Source organism: Arachis stenosperma, chromosome 9 (genome assembly GCF_014773155.1).
Source record: "Arachis stenosperma cultivar V10309 chromosome 9, arast.V10309.gnm1.PFL2, whole genome shotgun sequence".
In the NCBI taxonomy this organism is placed as follows: Eukaryota; Viridiplantae; Streptophyta; class Magnoliopsida; order Fabales; family Fabaceae; genus Arachis; species Arachis stenosperma.
In genome coordinates this window covers 159,745,470-159,759,440 of record NC_080385.1, presented here as the reverse complement: position 1 = coordinate 159,759,440, position 13,971 = coordinate 159,745,470, and the positions used below count along the sequence as shown (strand labels likewise).

Below are 13,971 nucleotides of genomic sequence, written 5' to 3'. Positions count from 1 at the left end.
GTGGGCTCCAATGCTGAGAAAGTTTTGTCATTGCCTCAAGCCTGCTCTGTTGCACTGGAGGCAGAAGACCTTGGTAGTTGGCTAGTTCCTCCCTATTGTCAATCATGGACTTCATTATGATCCTCCTAACCTCCTCTGCCAGTGTAAGGATAGGCTTACCCCTATCATGTTTGGTCCTTGCATTAAATGATTCACAGGCGTTGTTACATATAGTGTCCATTTTTGGCCCTTCACGAAAATGGGATTTCGTCCATGCTTCTTTCGGCCATTTATCCAGATAAGCCCACGCTCGTTCATTCAACACCTTCACCCTCTTCATGTTTCTTTCAAACTCACTAACAGTTCTAGACCTAGCACATTCCCACACCAACTCCTTCAATTGTATACTGCCCCACTGTTTGGAAAAATTCCTCCACAGGTGCCAGACGCAAAATCTATGGTGAACTCTTGGCATCACATCCTGCATGGCTGGAATTAATCCCTGCAAAAATAGTTTGCAGTGAATCAGAAATGAATTTGCTTCTTCATTAAATCAAACAAGTCCTTATAATAAATTAAATAACTCAAACAAGTCCTTAAAAATCATTTCGTGAGTCAAAAAGGTCCTTACCTTCTGCATATCCGAAATGAAGGCCCAACCATTTTCCCTGTAGTCACCGATATCATTCTGCAACATCTCCAGAAACCAGTGTCAGTTATCTCTGTTCTCAACATCCACAAAGGCATAAGCTATAACGAAAACGTGATTGTTAGCGTCCTGGCCACAAGCAGTCAGCAGCTGCCCTCCATGCAAGCTCTTCAAAAAGGCTCCATCCAGGCCAATTAACGGTCTACACCCGGCCTTGAATCCTTTCTTACATGCCTCCAAACATACATAGAACCTTTGAAATTGTGGAGGACTCTCAGGCATGGGAATGACTCCAACTTGAACTGTTGAACCTGGGTTGGTGGTCCAGAGTTGGTGAGCATAATCCCAGATGAGTCCGTATTGTTCAACTTCATCGCCTTCAACTACTTTCCTTGCTGCCTTTAAGGCCCTAGTTATGCAGGTCCTATTAAGCTTAACGTTACACTTCCTGACAAACCAATCGTATACCTCTCTATGCTTCATACTTGGGTGCTTTCTAAGCTTAGGAACCAGCTTACCCAATGTCCACTCTTGTGTTGCAGCCCTGTTCTTTCTCTTTCTAGGACAGCTATGTTCATCTACTAGTGTCTTAATCTGCCATACCCCATTCTGTTTATTACATGCACAATACACAACCCATGGACATCCCTCTGTTTTACATACAGCCCTCACTCTCACATTATCATTTTTAATGAAATTGATATTCCTACCCCATTGTATGGTATAATCTCTAGTGGCATTCATGAAGTGTTGTTTGGACTTAAAGATCATGCTAACCTCAAGCTTCAGATTTCCAAATTTTGCCTTTTCATTGTATGGTGGATAAACAGCAGTCTCCTCCTCATCAGAGTCCAGGACCTTATCCATATCTTCCGAGTGCCACGAGTCACAGTCGGATGCAGTCTCAATTCCAGAATCCCCTGCAGAATCTGTCAATCCAATCACAACACACATGCCAGTTATCAAATTAATATGTCTTATAAAAAATTCATGATTAATATAAGTCAAATTAGAAACCATCTGTTACCTGATTCTGATGAGTCATCCTCTTCGATGTCTTCATAGCTAGAGTCATCTGTGTCAATAAGCTTCTCCTCCCTTCTAGAAGAAGCCGGTCTGTGCTTCTCTCTAAAATCATTCTTTCGTGTACCTCTACTGTCCTTACCTTCAGCACTCTCATATGACTCATGTGAGTCACTATCATCCTGAATAGGGGGTGGCTTAACAGCTCTCCCAGATCTAGTACAATGCTGAGTTGGGTTGTTCTTGTTTTTAGAATTTGACTTTCTTGGAGGTTGGTGCCTACTTCTTGGCTTAACATCAGTGCTAGGATTTGCAGGTTGGGAGAAGCTTCTTGGTTGGAACTTGGGCTGGGATTTGGGCTTTGGAGTGGGCTGAGAACTACATTTTCTAGTGGGGGCCGAATTGGGCTTCTTAATGGGCTTTTCAATGGGCTCAGAATTGGGCTTTTCCTTGGCCTTCTCTGCTTGCTGGGACCTTGTCTTGGGCTTTGCATAGTCCACATTCTTGTGGTGAGGATTGGGTCCAGCAGAGTTGGGAGTGGCTTTGGCTTTCTTTTTGGGAGTGGGATGCAGAGGCTTTGTTGACTCCCTCTGTGAGTGGCTCATTGTGGGCTGGGATGCAATTTTCATTGCTTGCATTGCAGGTTGTGTGCTGGGCAGCTTCAACAAGTGTGCATTGGTTGGCAGAATGACATCATCTTCCTCACTCATGCATTCCACCACGTGTGGCTCTGAAACTCCATGTTCAAAGTATATGTTCATCACATTGTGATTCCTCCTACAGGTCTTACACAGTTTCAACAAGTCCTTATCAGTCTCCAACTTCCTCAATCCTTTCTCAAGCGACAACCAAGGAACCTTCCACCAACATAAAGCCTCCTCTGCATATCCCAGTTCCTTATTGTATCCTTTAACAAAAAACACATCCAACGTATCCCCATCCACCCCCACCAACACTTCTGTATTATCTGGATCATAGATTCTACTTCCTTTCTCATCATTTTTAAAGCTTCCACCATGATGAAAAATGAACGTCATCGGAGGACCCTCCATCTTAGAAGTGCAAGGCCTCCAAACCCTATACAAAAATTAAAAAGGAACATGAAAAACACTAAATCATCACCAACACAGACCCTAAACCACTAACCATTACTCCATTAACACAAGCCATAGTTAACACTTTTCCTAAGCCAAAAATACAGAGTCTTTCCTAATATACGCATTCACCCGTTCATAAACCCAACCCTGGAATGAAACCCTAGACCCTATTCACTAACAGATTGTTAACGATCAGTCAATCAAATAATGCGAAAACTACGGTTTTACACAGTTTTACCAGAGGGTTTTGGCAACATACAAAAAGGTTTACCTCTTACTTCGAACGCAGAAACAACGCTCTGTTCTTGCCTTCAGGTTTCCCACCAGGCTCCAGAGCAAACACACCAACAATGCTCCACGCCTACTCCAACGGTTGCGTTCAATGGGGCAGTCTTCTTCGTCTTCTTGTTGCTTGCTTAGGGGGCAGAGTAACAGAGACTCAACCTTAGTATGAAGAAGAACAACTGAGGTTAGAGACCAAACACGCAGTGAAAAACGTCTCACTATCACCTCAAAACGCAAGCGTTTCATTGCGACACGCTGGAGTGACCAAACGGCGTCGTTTGGTTGGGGTGGGCAGCCAAGTCACACGCCACGTCAGCAGTTTCTAACGGCGACGTCACGGAACTAACGGAGGGACGAACGTGGTTTAAATAAATTCTTTCGAGGACTAATTTGATTAAAAAAAATTCGGGAACGAAAAAGAAGAACGGGTAATCTTTCAGGGACTATTTTAAGTATTAACCCTTTTTTTTTCTACAAAGTTTCATTCAAGTTATTTTTTTTTTGGGGCCTATGGGTATTATTGAAATAGACATATATCATTATACATAATGTGTGAAACCATAACACATATCTCCAATTTTGCTTGAGCACATTGACACAGATAGATAGGTTACTCAATTACACAAAGAAACTTTAATTTATTGAATAAACACAACTTATTAAGTATATAACTATATATAATAATGCTTCATCCCCAGGTTGCGACTTGGTCCCAATTGGTATTATCCTTACTTTTGAAGAGACCATCCAATCTACCCGAATAATGTAAATTTAAAAGGTCAACGTCAACATAAGGATCATAGTGATTAAAGTTGACACACCTTGTGGTCCAACATATATTACTGCTTTGTATAAATATCTCATTGGCAAGTCGTAACACTGGAACTAATGGTTCCAACCTTGTCTTTGATTGTTGCATGTTGTAGAGCAGGAACAACTCTGTTCTATTGTTGCCTACATCGGATGGCAATTCGTTAATAAATGTAATATTAACGTCATCAAAATCGAAAACAGGAGTTCGAGATGGAGATGGTAATAAACTTGTAGCTGTTGTGACGACGGAATACGCCACAACAGCTACAAGAAAAAGCAACAGCGTTGCATGAATTGATGGCATGGAGGACATTTTTTTTTCCTCGTTGATGATCAATGTCATCATCAATGTGATGAATATATAGTGGTATATATACAGTTTTTTTATATTAATATTAATATAATAGTATGATTAGATAAAATGGTATTTAATGATCCAAAATACATAATTTGATTTAAATTATAGATAGTCTGAATTAAATTAATTTGATTTTTGCATTGGTTTGATTAATGTTAGAAAATTTGTGGAGATTCGAATTGCCTTAGCTTGGAAAAATTATAATTTGATATGATTCTGTAGTCATCAATAATGTTAATATAAGGTGATAATATCAAGGATAAGGTTTTTTTTTTTTGTATCATATCAAGGATAAGATCACACTACTATTCAAATTTTAGATGCTTTGCATTAATTAAAATTGATTTCGGATAAATGTCTAGAGAACTATCTTCGTGAATGTTATTCATGGAAGATTATTAAATATTAACATCAAATTCTGCTAAAGATGTGGTTACTCTTGCAATTTTACAAGGAATGTGCTCAAACGGAAAAATCATTTTTTGGATAATATTGCAAGTGGTTATTTAGGAACTAATTTGGTGTGATTTTATTGGGTTTAGAGTCGGGTAAGAGTCTCAAAAATAGATCCGGTCATTATTTTGGGTCAGGTCCGGACCATAGTTTGGGTCACCCGAACTTGGCCCGGTGGTCCAGTCATCATACACAATTAATATTTTGTATTGTTAGTGATGAATGATGGCTATTTTTACGTGGAATTTAAGTATCGTAAACCTTAATAGTTTGTGTTATTAGTCATTATAAGATTATAAGTTAATGGTTTATGTTTAAAATGCATAAGACTTTAGACTAATGCATAATATTGTGTTATTTGTATTGATTTAAATATTTGGTATTATTAGACAATATTAGTATTGATTGTGGTTATGCTTTAATTTTAGAGAAGGGTTGGTTTTTGTTGTATTTTTTTAAGTGAATTTCACCATGTCAAATAATGGTTGGAGTCTTGAAAATTTGGATATTTTCACATGCTAACTCACAAGAAGGTATCAAGGTAATATAATGTTAACGATACGATTTTTACCCAGTTTTTACTCGGTATAATCGTGACCCAAAAGTGTGTAAGTTTCATCGAGTTTAGGGCTGAGTTCGAGTCTAACAAACAGGCTCAGTATATATTTCGGATCGGGTCTAGCAATCTAGATCACATTAAATCCGATTTCACCCGACCCATGAACACTCCTAATTTAGCCATTCAAAGAGCGGCAATCGGCAAAATTTCAAATTAATTTAATCTTGTAAGAAATTTTTATTTAAAATATTGTCAAATGATTTTGATATATCTAAAACTCAATGTATTTGAATGTAAATTATATGATTGAACTTGCTCGATCTGTTCAATTGCGTCCTTATAATGCAATCGCATTCTCTGGTCCAATTGCTGTTTTTGTTTCCGTATTCCTGATTTATCTTTCCGTATTCCTGATTTATCCACTGGGTCAGTCTAGTTGGTTCTTTGGACTCAGTTTTGGTGTAGCAGCTATATTTCGATTCATCCTATTTTTCCAAGGATTTCATAATTGGACATTAAACCCATTTCATATGATGGGAGTTGCTGGTGTATTGGGTGCTGCACTACTATGCGCTATTCATGTAAGTTAGAATATATAAAAAGATGTTAAAAATAATTAATGCTATAGCATTCTTACTTAAGTCTAGTTTATTAGCTAGGATTTTATTATAATTTGAAGCTTTACCTTTTTGTATTTATACATTTTTTTATTTATATATAAAAGATGATTCTTTTATGAGTTTAATTTTAATGTACTAATACACAACTATTAACTATACAACACATTTATTTTTTGAATAACTATTCATACAATCAATATAAAAAGGTAATTATTTTTGTTAACGTGTCATTACATAATTGGATGTGATATAGATTTATTTTACAGAGACAAACAGTTTTGCCATTACATCACATGCCTCAACCACACAATTGATCATTTTCTGATCCAGAAGGGAGAGAATAAATTAAGGTACAACATGAGAAATATATTTATTTCTACTATTCTACAACAGATGCTGCCCTAACTTGCTCTCTAATATACTCATTCCAAATCCAGTAGGTGATAGAACCAAAACAACTTAGGTTGAATAGTCTAACCAACCAAAAGAAGCAGCTAACCCATAGTCAGCATAATCTTCAGGTTGTGATAATTCCAATATATCTGATGTGGTAGTTTCATTTTCCTGCTATACTGAGGCTGCAGCTACAGACAACCGTTAAGTCGACGACAAACAGTAGTTCTCCAGCCATGTAAAAGCAGAATTCAGAATGCGAAGTTCGCCGCATAGGAGATCCCGGGCCATGAATCTTCTAACAGGAACTCTTACACAAAATGATGAAGAATTGGAAGACTCCTCCAATGACTACAAATAATTGAAATAACACATGAACATACAATTAATACACCTTTACAAAAAAAAATGCTCCAATTGTTTTAACTTGCTACCAATCATACACCTATAAGATAAAGTCATTACCATAATGGCTGCACTGCGCTCCTCAATTAATTGGCCGATTAATGACGATAACATCAGGTGGGCTTGAATCTCTTTGTTGACATCCGGTAACGGCCGCCTACCTAGCCTACCATCAGTTTGTGCAGCTTCCACAACCAGATCATCAAGTTCTGATAATTGATCAATGTGAATTACAAAAGTGGATACTGTTAGGTAGAGTTTATTCAACAAGTGTAAACTACTTTTTGGGTGGGAAAAATTAGCAACTAGATGCTATGCGCACCTTGACGATTAGTACAAGAAAGAACACGAGCAAAAGCACGAAGCGATTGTGGAAGACCTTTCCCTTTTCCTTTAGGCCACTTGACCTCCCTAAGTGATGATCATAGCTCCATCAGATATCCAAATACTGGCAAGTTTATCAGCAATATTTTAGGGTAAAATCATATAGAGATTTCTGCATTATTAACATGCACATTTCATGCAACCAGACATGTATAAAGGCCGATGCAAAATAGTCAGCAAAAGATATCTCATGCCCAATATACATAAAATTGACTAATCAAGTGCTGTGTGGGTCATCTTTTTTATCCGATATCAAATGAAAAGGAAAGAGAGAAGCAAATGATAACGATCAGTTTGCTGAAGTAAGCACTGGTTCATGAGCATTAACAAAAGTTTGGACTGATAAAGTAGAATCAACATGACGGATGAAAAATTAAGAATCAGCACAAACTTGATTGTGAAGATGTTCCAAGAATGTTTCAAGTTTTCCGCGTTTTTCCTTGAAGGCACAAAGTATTGTTGCATGAGTTCCAACTTCATCTTGTGCAGAGGATCATGCTTAGGTATATCTAACTGGATCTGAACCTGAGAATGACCAGCATTATTAATCAATGATTACAGATGCAATCATAGAGTTAATAAAGCAACAAGTTGGCGAGAAAATTCATTATGCTGTGCTAATGATACAAGAAATTTAATTATTACAAGGAAAAGTCCTGCTAGGGAGCCAATGGAATATTTGTGCACAATGTATACAATGAGCTATATGAATTACAAAATGAACATCACCCGGATCGAACTCTTGACCTTTCGGATCTAAAGCTCTGATATCATGTCATGATACCACTTATCCCAAAAGCTTAAGCTGATGGAAAAAGGTAACACTAATGATTATATCTCTAATACTGAATCGGACATCCCTAAACCTCCATTGTACACATTATACGAATATTCCATTGGCTCCCTATACTTCCTCTACAAGGAATACCTGGTCATAAATGTTGTAGGGGACTGTAAAACCGAAGTCTAACATCAATGTAGCATTTGAAAACTTTCCATATCTTATCAGTACCTAAAACAATGAAAGCAGAAAACCCAGTAACCTCTAAGTGACAAATTTTACAAACAGCAAAATTTGGCAACAAATTGAAATACATTGTAGCTATTAAACACAATCAAAATCACATAATTGCATAATAGCCCTATACAGAGAAAAAGAAAATACATGATTGCAAGGATCTCTAAATCTAGGGATCATATAATTAAGGTGAAGCAACAATAATGTTCCTTTCTCTCTTTTTTTTTTACCAATTGTTGATTTCTTGTTTTAAGTCACATTCAGTGCAGAAAACTTGTACTTGTACTTGAGCTATTTTAGTAATTATGGTTCGTGAAAGCATATTCCAAGAGTCTGGCATATTTGCATTCATGGGAATAATGTTGACATTTTAGTTCAGAATATTTCACCATAATGAACAGCATGAAACTCAAGGTAATCCTTGCTGTTTAACCGATAAAGAAACAGCAGGAATCAATGGTCAGCATTTTTGGAATGACATTACTGGTTAATAATGGAAAATACAAAGACAATAAGAGGTAATTTAATCCCTGCAGGTAAAATTTTCATTAAAGAAGACTTTGTTCAAGCTTGCAGAAAATGAAAAATGAGTAAAAGCTTAATTTGGAAGGTGGAAACTCGCATGCAGTTGTCTTCATGTGAAGTTGCTAGTTGAGAATCGTTAGATAACAATTTTATCAAACATGTCAAATCATCTAATGGTTCTTAACTAACAACTTTACATGAAGACAATTGCATGTGAGTCTTCACCTTGGAAACCATTAGCACACATGAGACGGTAAAGTATATAGTCTTCAGTAAGAGATATATGACCTGCTCCCCAGGCGCATAGTCACGATCAGAGATAACCTGCACATATTTGCAAATATTAAATTAAATGGGTGTGAGAATTGTTTAAGAAAATATATACATATATATTAATTTGGGTTAAGAAGTGGAACTGGTGTCCTACACTAGTACTTAACCTAATAATAAGTAAGAAAAAAAATACACCTCAAAATATCAGTCTCATAAAAACATTATTTGAGTATTAATGAGGTAATTTCAAAAGCACATTTTTTTTATAAAATAAGAATTTCATCAAGATATGGAAAACGATAATACAAAATGAGGGATAAGAGTTCCCCAATACAAAAGCAATGTAAAAAAGGATTTATCTATAAAACATTAGATTCCTAATCTCTCAACATGTCTGTGAGGGAAAGTCCCCTATATAAACATCACGAACCTTACTATATGAGACATTGAATATGAAAAGAGTGGAGTATTAATGGCCATCAGAAAGAAATTTGGCTTTCATCTATGAGAAAAATATCTCTTTAAACCATTTTAATAGACTCCAATCACCATGTTAGAATAGATACAAGGGAGAAAGAAGTGTAAGAGTGAGTGTGTGTGTGTGTGTGTGTGTGTGTGTGAGAGAGAGAGAGAGAGAGAGAACTTCTGATAATTGTTTGTCATCATCACTCATCACAATTGCTTCTGAATTCCCATCATGGTTTACAAAATCTGCAAAAGGAATCTAGAACAAAGAAAAAAAGGTCAGAAAACTAACTATGGTTGAAACAAAAATATTAAAATAAGTCTCCTTACAGTAACAATACCAGAGATAAACCATTGGTGCTTCCCCATGCTCGAGAACCAACTGATAATGATATTGAGGTTAACAACGAAACTAAAGATGAAAGTCTATATTTACATAAAATATAATAATGAGGTTTCCTTTCAAAATTTGGTATGAGTAAAGATACACCATCATATAGATATCCTTCATACATAGGTGGAGAAAAGAAGGAAAAGACAACTATTAGGGAGGCTGAGTAGCATGTCGATCTATTAAAGGAATCTGAAAAGCAGAGCTCCAAAGGGAGGCCATATAGACTAAATCAATGTCGTAGAAAGGGAACTTGGTAGGGAACTACAAATTTTGAAGTGGTTGCTTACCTAGTGTGCATGCATACATGAAGTCTTTATAAGTAATATCTCCAAAACTTTGACTGAAACATTCAAAAATCTGAAATAGACGGACAAATTTGGCACAACCAGTCTTTCAGCTTTTAAACAGTATAATATAAATAAAACGGGGAACATACCAAATTAAAATATTAGTGAACACAAGAATGCAATTATCACACTTCCAGTGACAAATTTTAAAAAAATAAAAAATGTCATGCAGGAAAAGATTAGATGCTTGGCCTATATATGATGTAAAGCAAGTCAGATATCTTGAGAGAGAAGAATATTATGCTCCACTGACAGTTATACTTACAATTTTTCTTTTCTTTCTTGTACAAAGTATCTCATATCCTCCCATCTTGTAATTTCAATCTTGTCAATATACTTACAAGTTACAATAAAAAGAAAGGAACATACTGAAACAATATAGGAAGGTGGGGCAAGAGAGAGAGAGAGTGAGAGAGAGAGCATGCTAAAGCAGCCAAGGTCAATCAATAGTATGCTCATGCTTGTTCAATTAAACTCTATGTGGCCAGAGAATCAACCTATATTTTCTGCTGATGCACGGCACTTCAATTAATGTTGCATGAATCCAGATTTAGCAGACTCAATTTAATAAGTTACTTGAGAAGACATGGTGTCCTGATACACTCGGTACTCTGATCCAGTTACTTACCTATTGCAGTTTGAACAGCAATACATTTCTTTAATTTTGATTGAAAGAACTCTTGATGATTCTAAATGTCAATATATAGAAGTAATCAATTCATCATGACCTCTTATACTTCATACTCCAAGACTACCTATTCTAGTATAAAGTTTCTATATTCTGATTAGTTTTGTCTTAAGATGTTTCATCATATCATATATGTGTATTCCTCCCCTGGCAGAAAATGACTTGCATTTCATAAGTTAGAATATATATATAGCCAACACAAAGCACTTACAGGTCTGATTGCCAAGAAGTCCCTTTCAATTTGAGACTTTTGGTTAATTGTTTCCCAATAAACCGAGCTTCGATGAATCATCTCCAGCTCACTTTCATTCCAAAAAATCTAAGATTAAAAAAAATACCATAGTAAATAATATAGTTTATAATAGCACAAGGTAATGAAATGTGTAAAAGAAAAATAAATCATAGTCATACACCATGTAACAAGAACAATTTTTACCATGTTAAAAAGATAAAAGATCATTACTCAAAAACCAAAATGAAAAGAAAACCTGCCGTGTTATGCAACTCCTCTTGCCATGGTAGACGGCAGATATAAGGATTCCACTGAGAGTCCTACATACAGAGAGAGATATTTCAGACATACAAGCAAGCTTCTAGATTTTACCAAGAGCAAAACTCAAAGTTTGCAAAAGTTCAACAATTCCCAAATTTCAGATTAAACCTTTACAGGAACATGATAACAATGGTACCTGACCCAATTTCCGCTCAATTAGAAGAAGAACAGCAAGTTTTGCAACATTCGCAACTTCCTCACTGATCAGAGATTTGATCTTAGCAGGGAGATTATCTGCTGTTATTTGCTACAAAACCAATTACAAATACTATGTTATCAAGAGTGACTTGTCATTGTGACATATAAAAAGCAAGCCATAACATATAGTTCGAGGAAAGATTAAGAGTGGATGCCTACCACTCTATAAGGAACCTTCAAAATACAATCTCCGGTTTTTATCGCCTTAGAAGCAAACAGAGACCTAGATGCAAGACACAAATTAACAGTTACTAAACCACTATTAATTAATATAATAATATATAATATAAACAGAGAGATGTTCCATCTTCAGTATATCATTCTGTGTTATGACTTATGAAGAATATTAACCCATAAACTACTCCTAAATTCACAATCATTCTTACTATTCGATTTCAAGAATGATGACATAGGAAACAATAAGCATGCAGTTAAGAGCTAGAACCTGGTAGGTTTTCATTAATTACATTACAACATTAATCGAAACAAATTGAGCATTGTTTTCCCTGTTCAATGGAAACAAATTCAATCAACAGAAGAACAAAGAGGGTACCTGCCATATGAAGATTTACCGATTGAAAGCGATGAAGAAATTCTACAACCAGCTTTCCGCTCCAACCATGACAAAAATCCATCATCGTCACTTGTTTCAACAGATTCGCCATAAACCTGGTTCAAAACAGTGTTTGGATGGAAAAGGAAAATAAAAATGTGATAGAAAATAGATAGAAGGGAGAAAAAGGTTGAAAGAATTTCGAACCTGAGTTTGGGCTAAAGAAGTGAACTTGTGGGGAATGGAAGAAGAAGGAGAGTGAAGAGAATGAGGTTGATGGTGATGGATACGGTAAGGAACACTATGCAGAGACCAACGGAAGATTGCAGTGCGAGCTCGAAATGGCATTGCGGCGCCTCCGCCGTTGAAAACGGTGTCGTTTGCAGAGTGGCAATGGCTGCTAGCTTCAGTTGTATCAGCTCTTGTTACAGAGAAGGGCATTATAGGGAAATAGGGAAATACTCTATTCTATTTATTCTTTTAAGAAAAAAAAATCTTCGAATAATTTTTATATGAAATATTATATTATTTTTATTGAAATAACAGTGATATAATTTTAACTCAGAGGTTTAATGTTTTATTGACTATACACTACAGGGACAAACTCAAGAGGTCCATATTCAGACCTTAGTACTATTTATTAGCCTACCAAATTTGTTAGCATTCCATTAATTTAATTTAACCAGTCTTGGCTCTTGATCATACCGAAAAAATGTAACGATTTAAGTCTTTATCTATATTCTATACTATTTAAATATTTATTTGATTATTTGATGTCATGTAGGGTTTATATATAATGTTCTTAAAATTCACCTCTTTATTTTTTTTATTTGTTTAAACTAATTATGGATTTTGCATTTCTTACACTTTTTTTCTTTTGATGCTCTTCAGTAAATGGAAAAAGGAAAGAAAGAAACAAAACACTAGAATGAAGAAACAAGCCAATTAGTCAATTAGTCTTTTAATGATAATTGGGTCAATTAGTTCTTTTTTATCGAATTTGTATCCTCTAAATTTTGAATTTTACTTTAGAGAATAAAATGTGATTTTTCACCATTTATTTTATAAGTGAAAATAAAAAAATATAAGAAAAAAACTATTTAAGAATGAGAGATCATACTTTACTCTCTAAAATTAAAATTCAAAATTTAGAGTATCCAAATCTTTTTTATTATTAGTCTCTCTTAAAATAACTATTTGCGTAACAATTCAAGTAGATAATTGCCTCAACTTCATAATCCTTTAATGACATAAATTTTTGCATGGTCCAAGAAGGGCGCCGATATCGTACTAAACAGAATGCATCAACTGAATCTATCTCACATTCAAGTTATTGAAAAGAGAAAGTATAAAAAATTAATGTTCTAAGTGTACAATGTGAATAATGAAGGTTTAGAAAGTATTAGAGATATAATTATTAATATTATATTATTTTATCAAGTTATGCTTTTGGGATGAGTGGTTTCATTTCAATCCTTGGTAAACTCCAAAATTAGCTTAAGATTTTGGGATGAGGTGGATAGTATAAGTGATGTTCATTTTATTCATAAACCAAAGATTTAGCCCACTGTACACATTGTACGATTAGGTCATTGACTTCCTAACAGTACCCGAATAAAAATTAGATTTCCAATTAGAATTAGTCACACCAAATTGTCAAAAGCTTCATTTTTAAATGCTTATACCTAGAACCTTTTTGGAGCCGTCTCGGAGCCAACTTTCAAAGCTATCTCTAATATTAAATTTAAATTTAATTTTTTTTTTACGTTTAGACTGTATTTAAAAAAGAGATTAAAATTAAAAGATTGAGTGTTATTTTAATGATTAATATTATATTTAATTTAAGATAAATATAAAAATTAAATGAGTATTTAAAAAAATAGTAATATAATATTAAAGTTTTATTCTTCGTCTCTATACTTTTTTATTTTTTGTATTT

At 35.1% G+C, this 13,971-nt stretch overlaps 1 protein-coding gene across 4 annotated transcripts; it reads right to left on the bottom strand.

Moving 5' to 3' along the window:
• Positions 1–6,066: 6,066 nt before the first annotated feature.
• On the bottom strand, positions 6,067–12,531 carry LOC130951529 (uncharacterized). 4 transcript variants are annotated; one of them, XM_057880202.1, is made up of 15 exons: positions 12,240–12,522; positions 12,033–12,148; positions 11,639–11,702; positions 11,418–11,528; positions 11,221–11,280; positions 10,940–11,047; positions 9,981–10,050; positions 9,641–9,882; positions 9,478–9,558; positions 8,850–8,885; positions 7,947–8,030; positions 7,410–7,543; positions 6,957–7,045; positions 6,695–6,843; positions 6,067–6,580 (listed from the first exon to the last, which is right to left on the bottom strand). In XM_057880202.1, the coding sequence occupies exons 1-15, from the start codon at positions 12,471–12,473 to the stop codon at positions 6,434–6,436; spliced, it is 1,725 nt and encodes a 574-aa protein (XP_057736185.1). In that variant the 5' UTR covers positions 12,474–12,522; the 3' UTR covers positions 6,067–6,433. The 4 variants fall into 4 exon arrangements, 3 of the variants coding, with proteins under 3 accessions (XP_057736185.1, XP_057736186.1, XP_057736187.1); XM_057880203.1 differs by having other exon boundaries at positions 9,641–9,681; positions 12,240–12,516; XR_009074004.1 differs by lacking the exon at positions 6,067–6,580 and having other exon boundaries at positions 6,957–7,082; positions 12,240–12,531.
• Between the last annotated feature and the right edge of the window lie 1,440 nt (positions 12,532–13,971).

Coding starts and splice junctions, on each gene's coding strand:
- LOC130951529 (XM_057880202.1), bottom strand. CDS start 12,473: ATGCCCTTCTCTGTAACAAGAGCTGATACAACTGAAGCTAGCAGCCAT. Junction 9,883..9,980: donor CATGTATGCATGCACACTAG/GTAAGCAACCAC, acceptor TCTGCTTTTCAG/ATTCCTTTAATAGATCGACA. Junction 8,031..8,849: donor ACTATGCGCCTGGGGAGCAG/GTCATATATCTC, acceptor TCATTGTTTTAG/GTACTGATAAGATATGGAAA.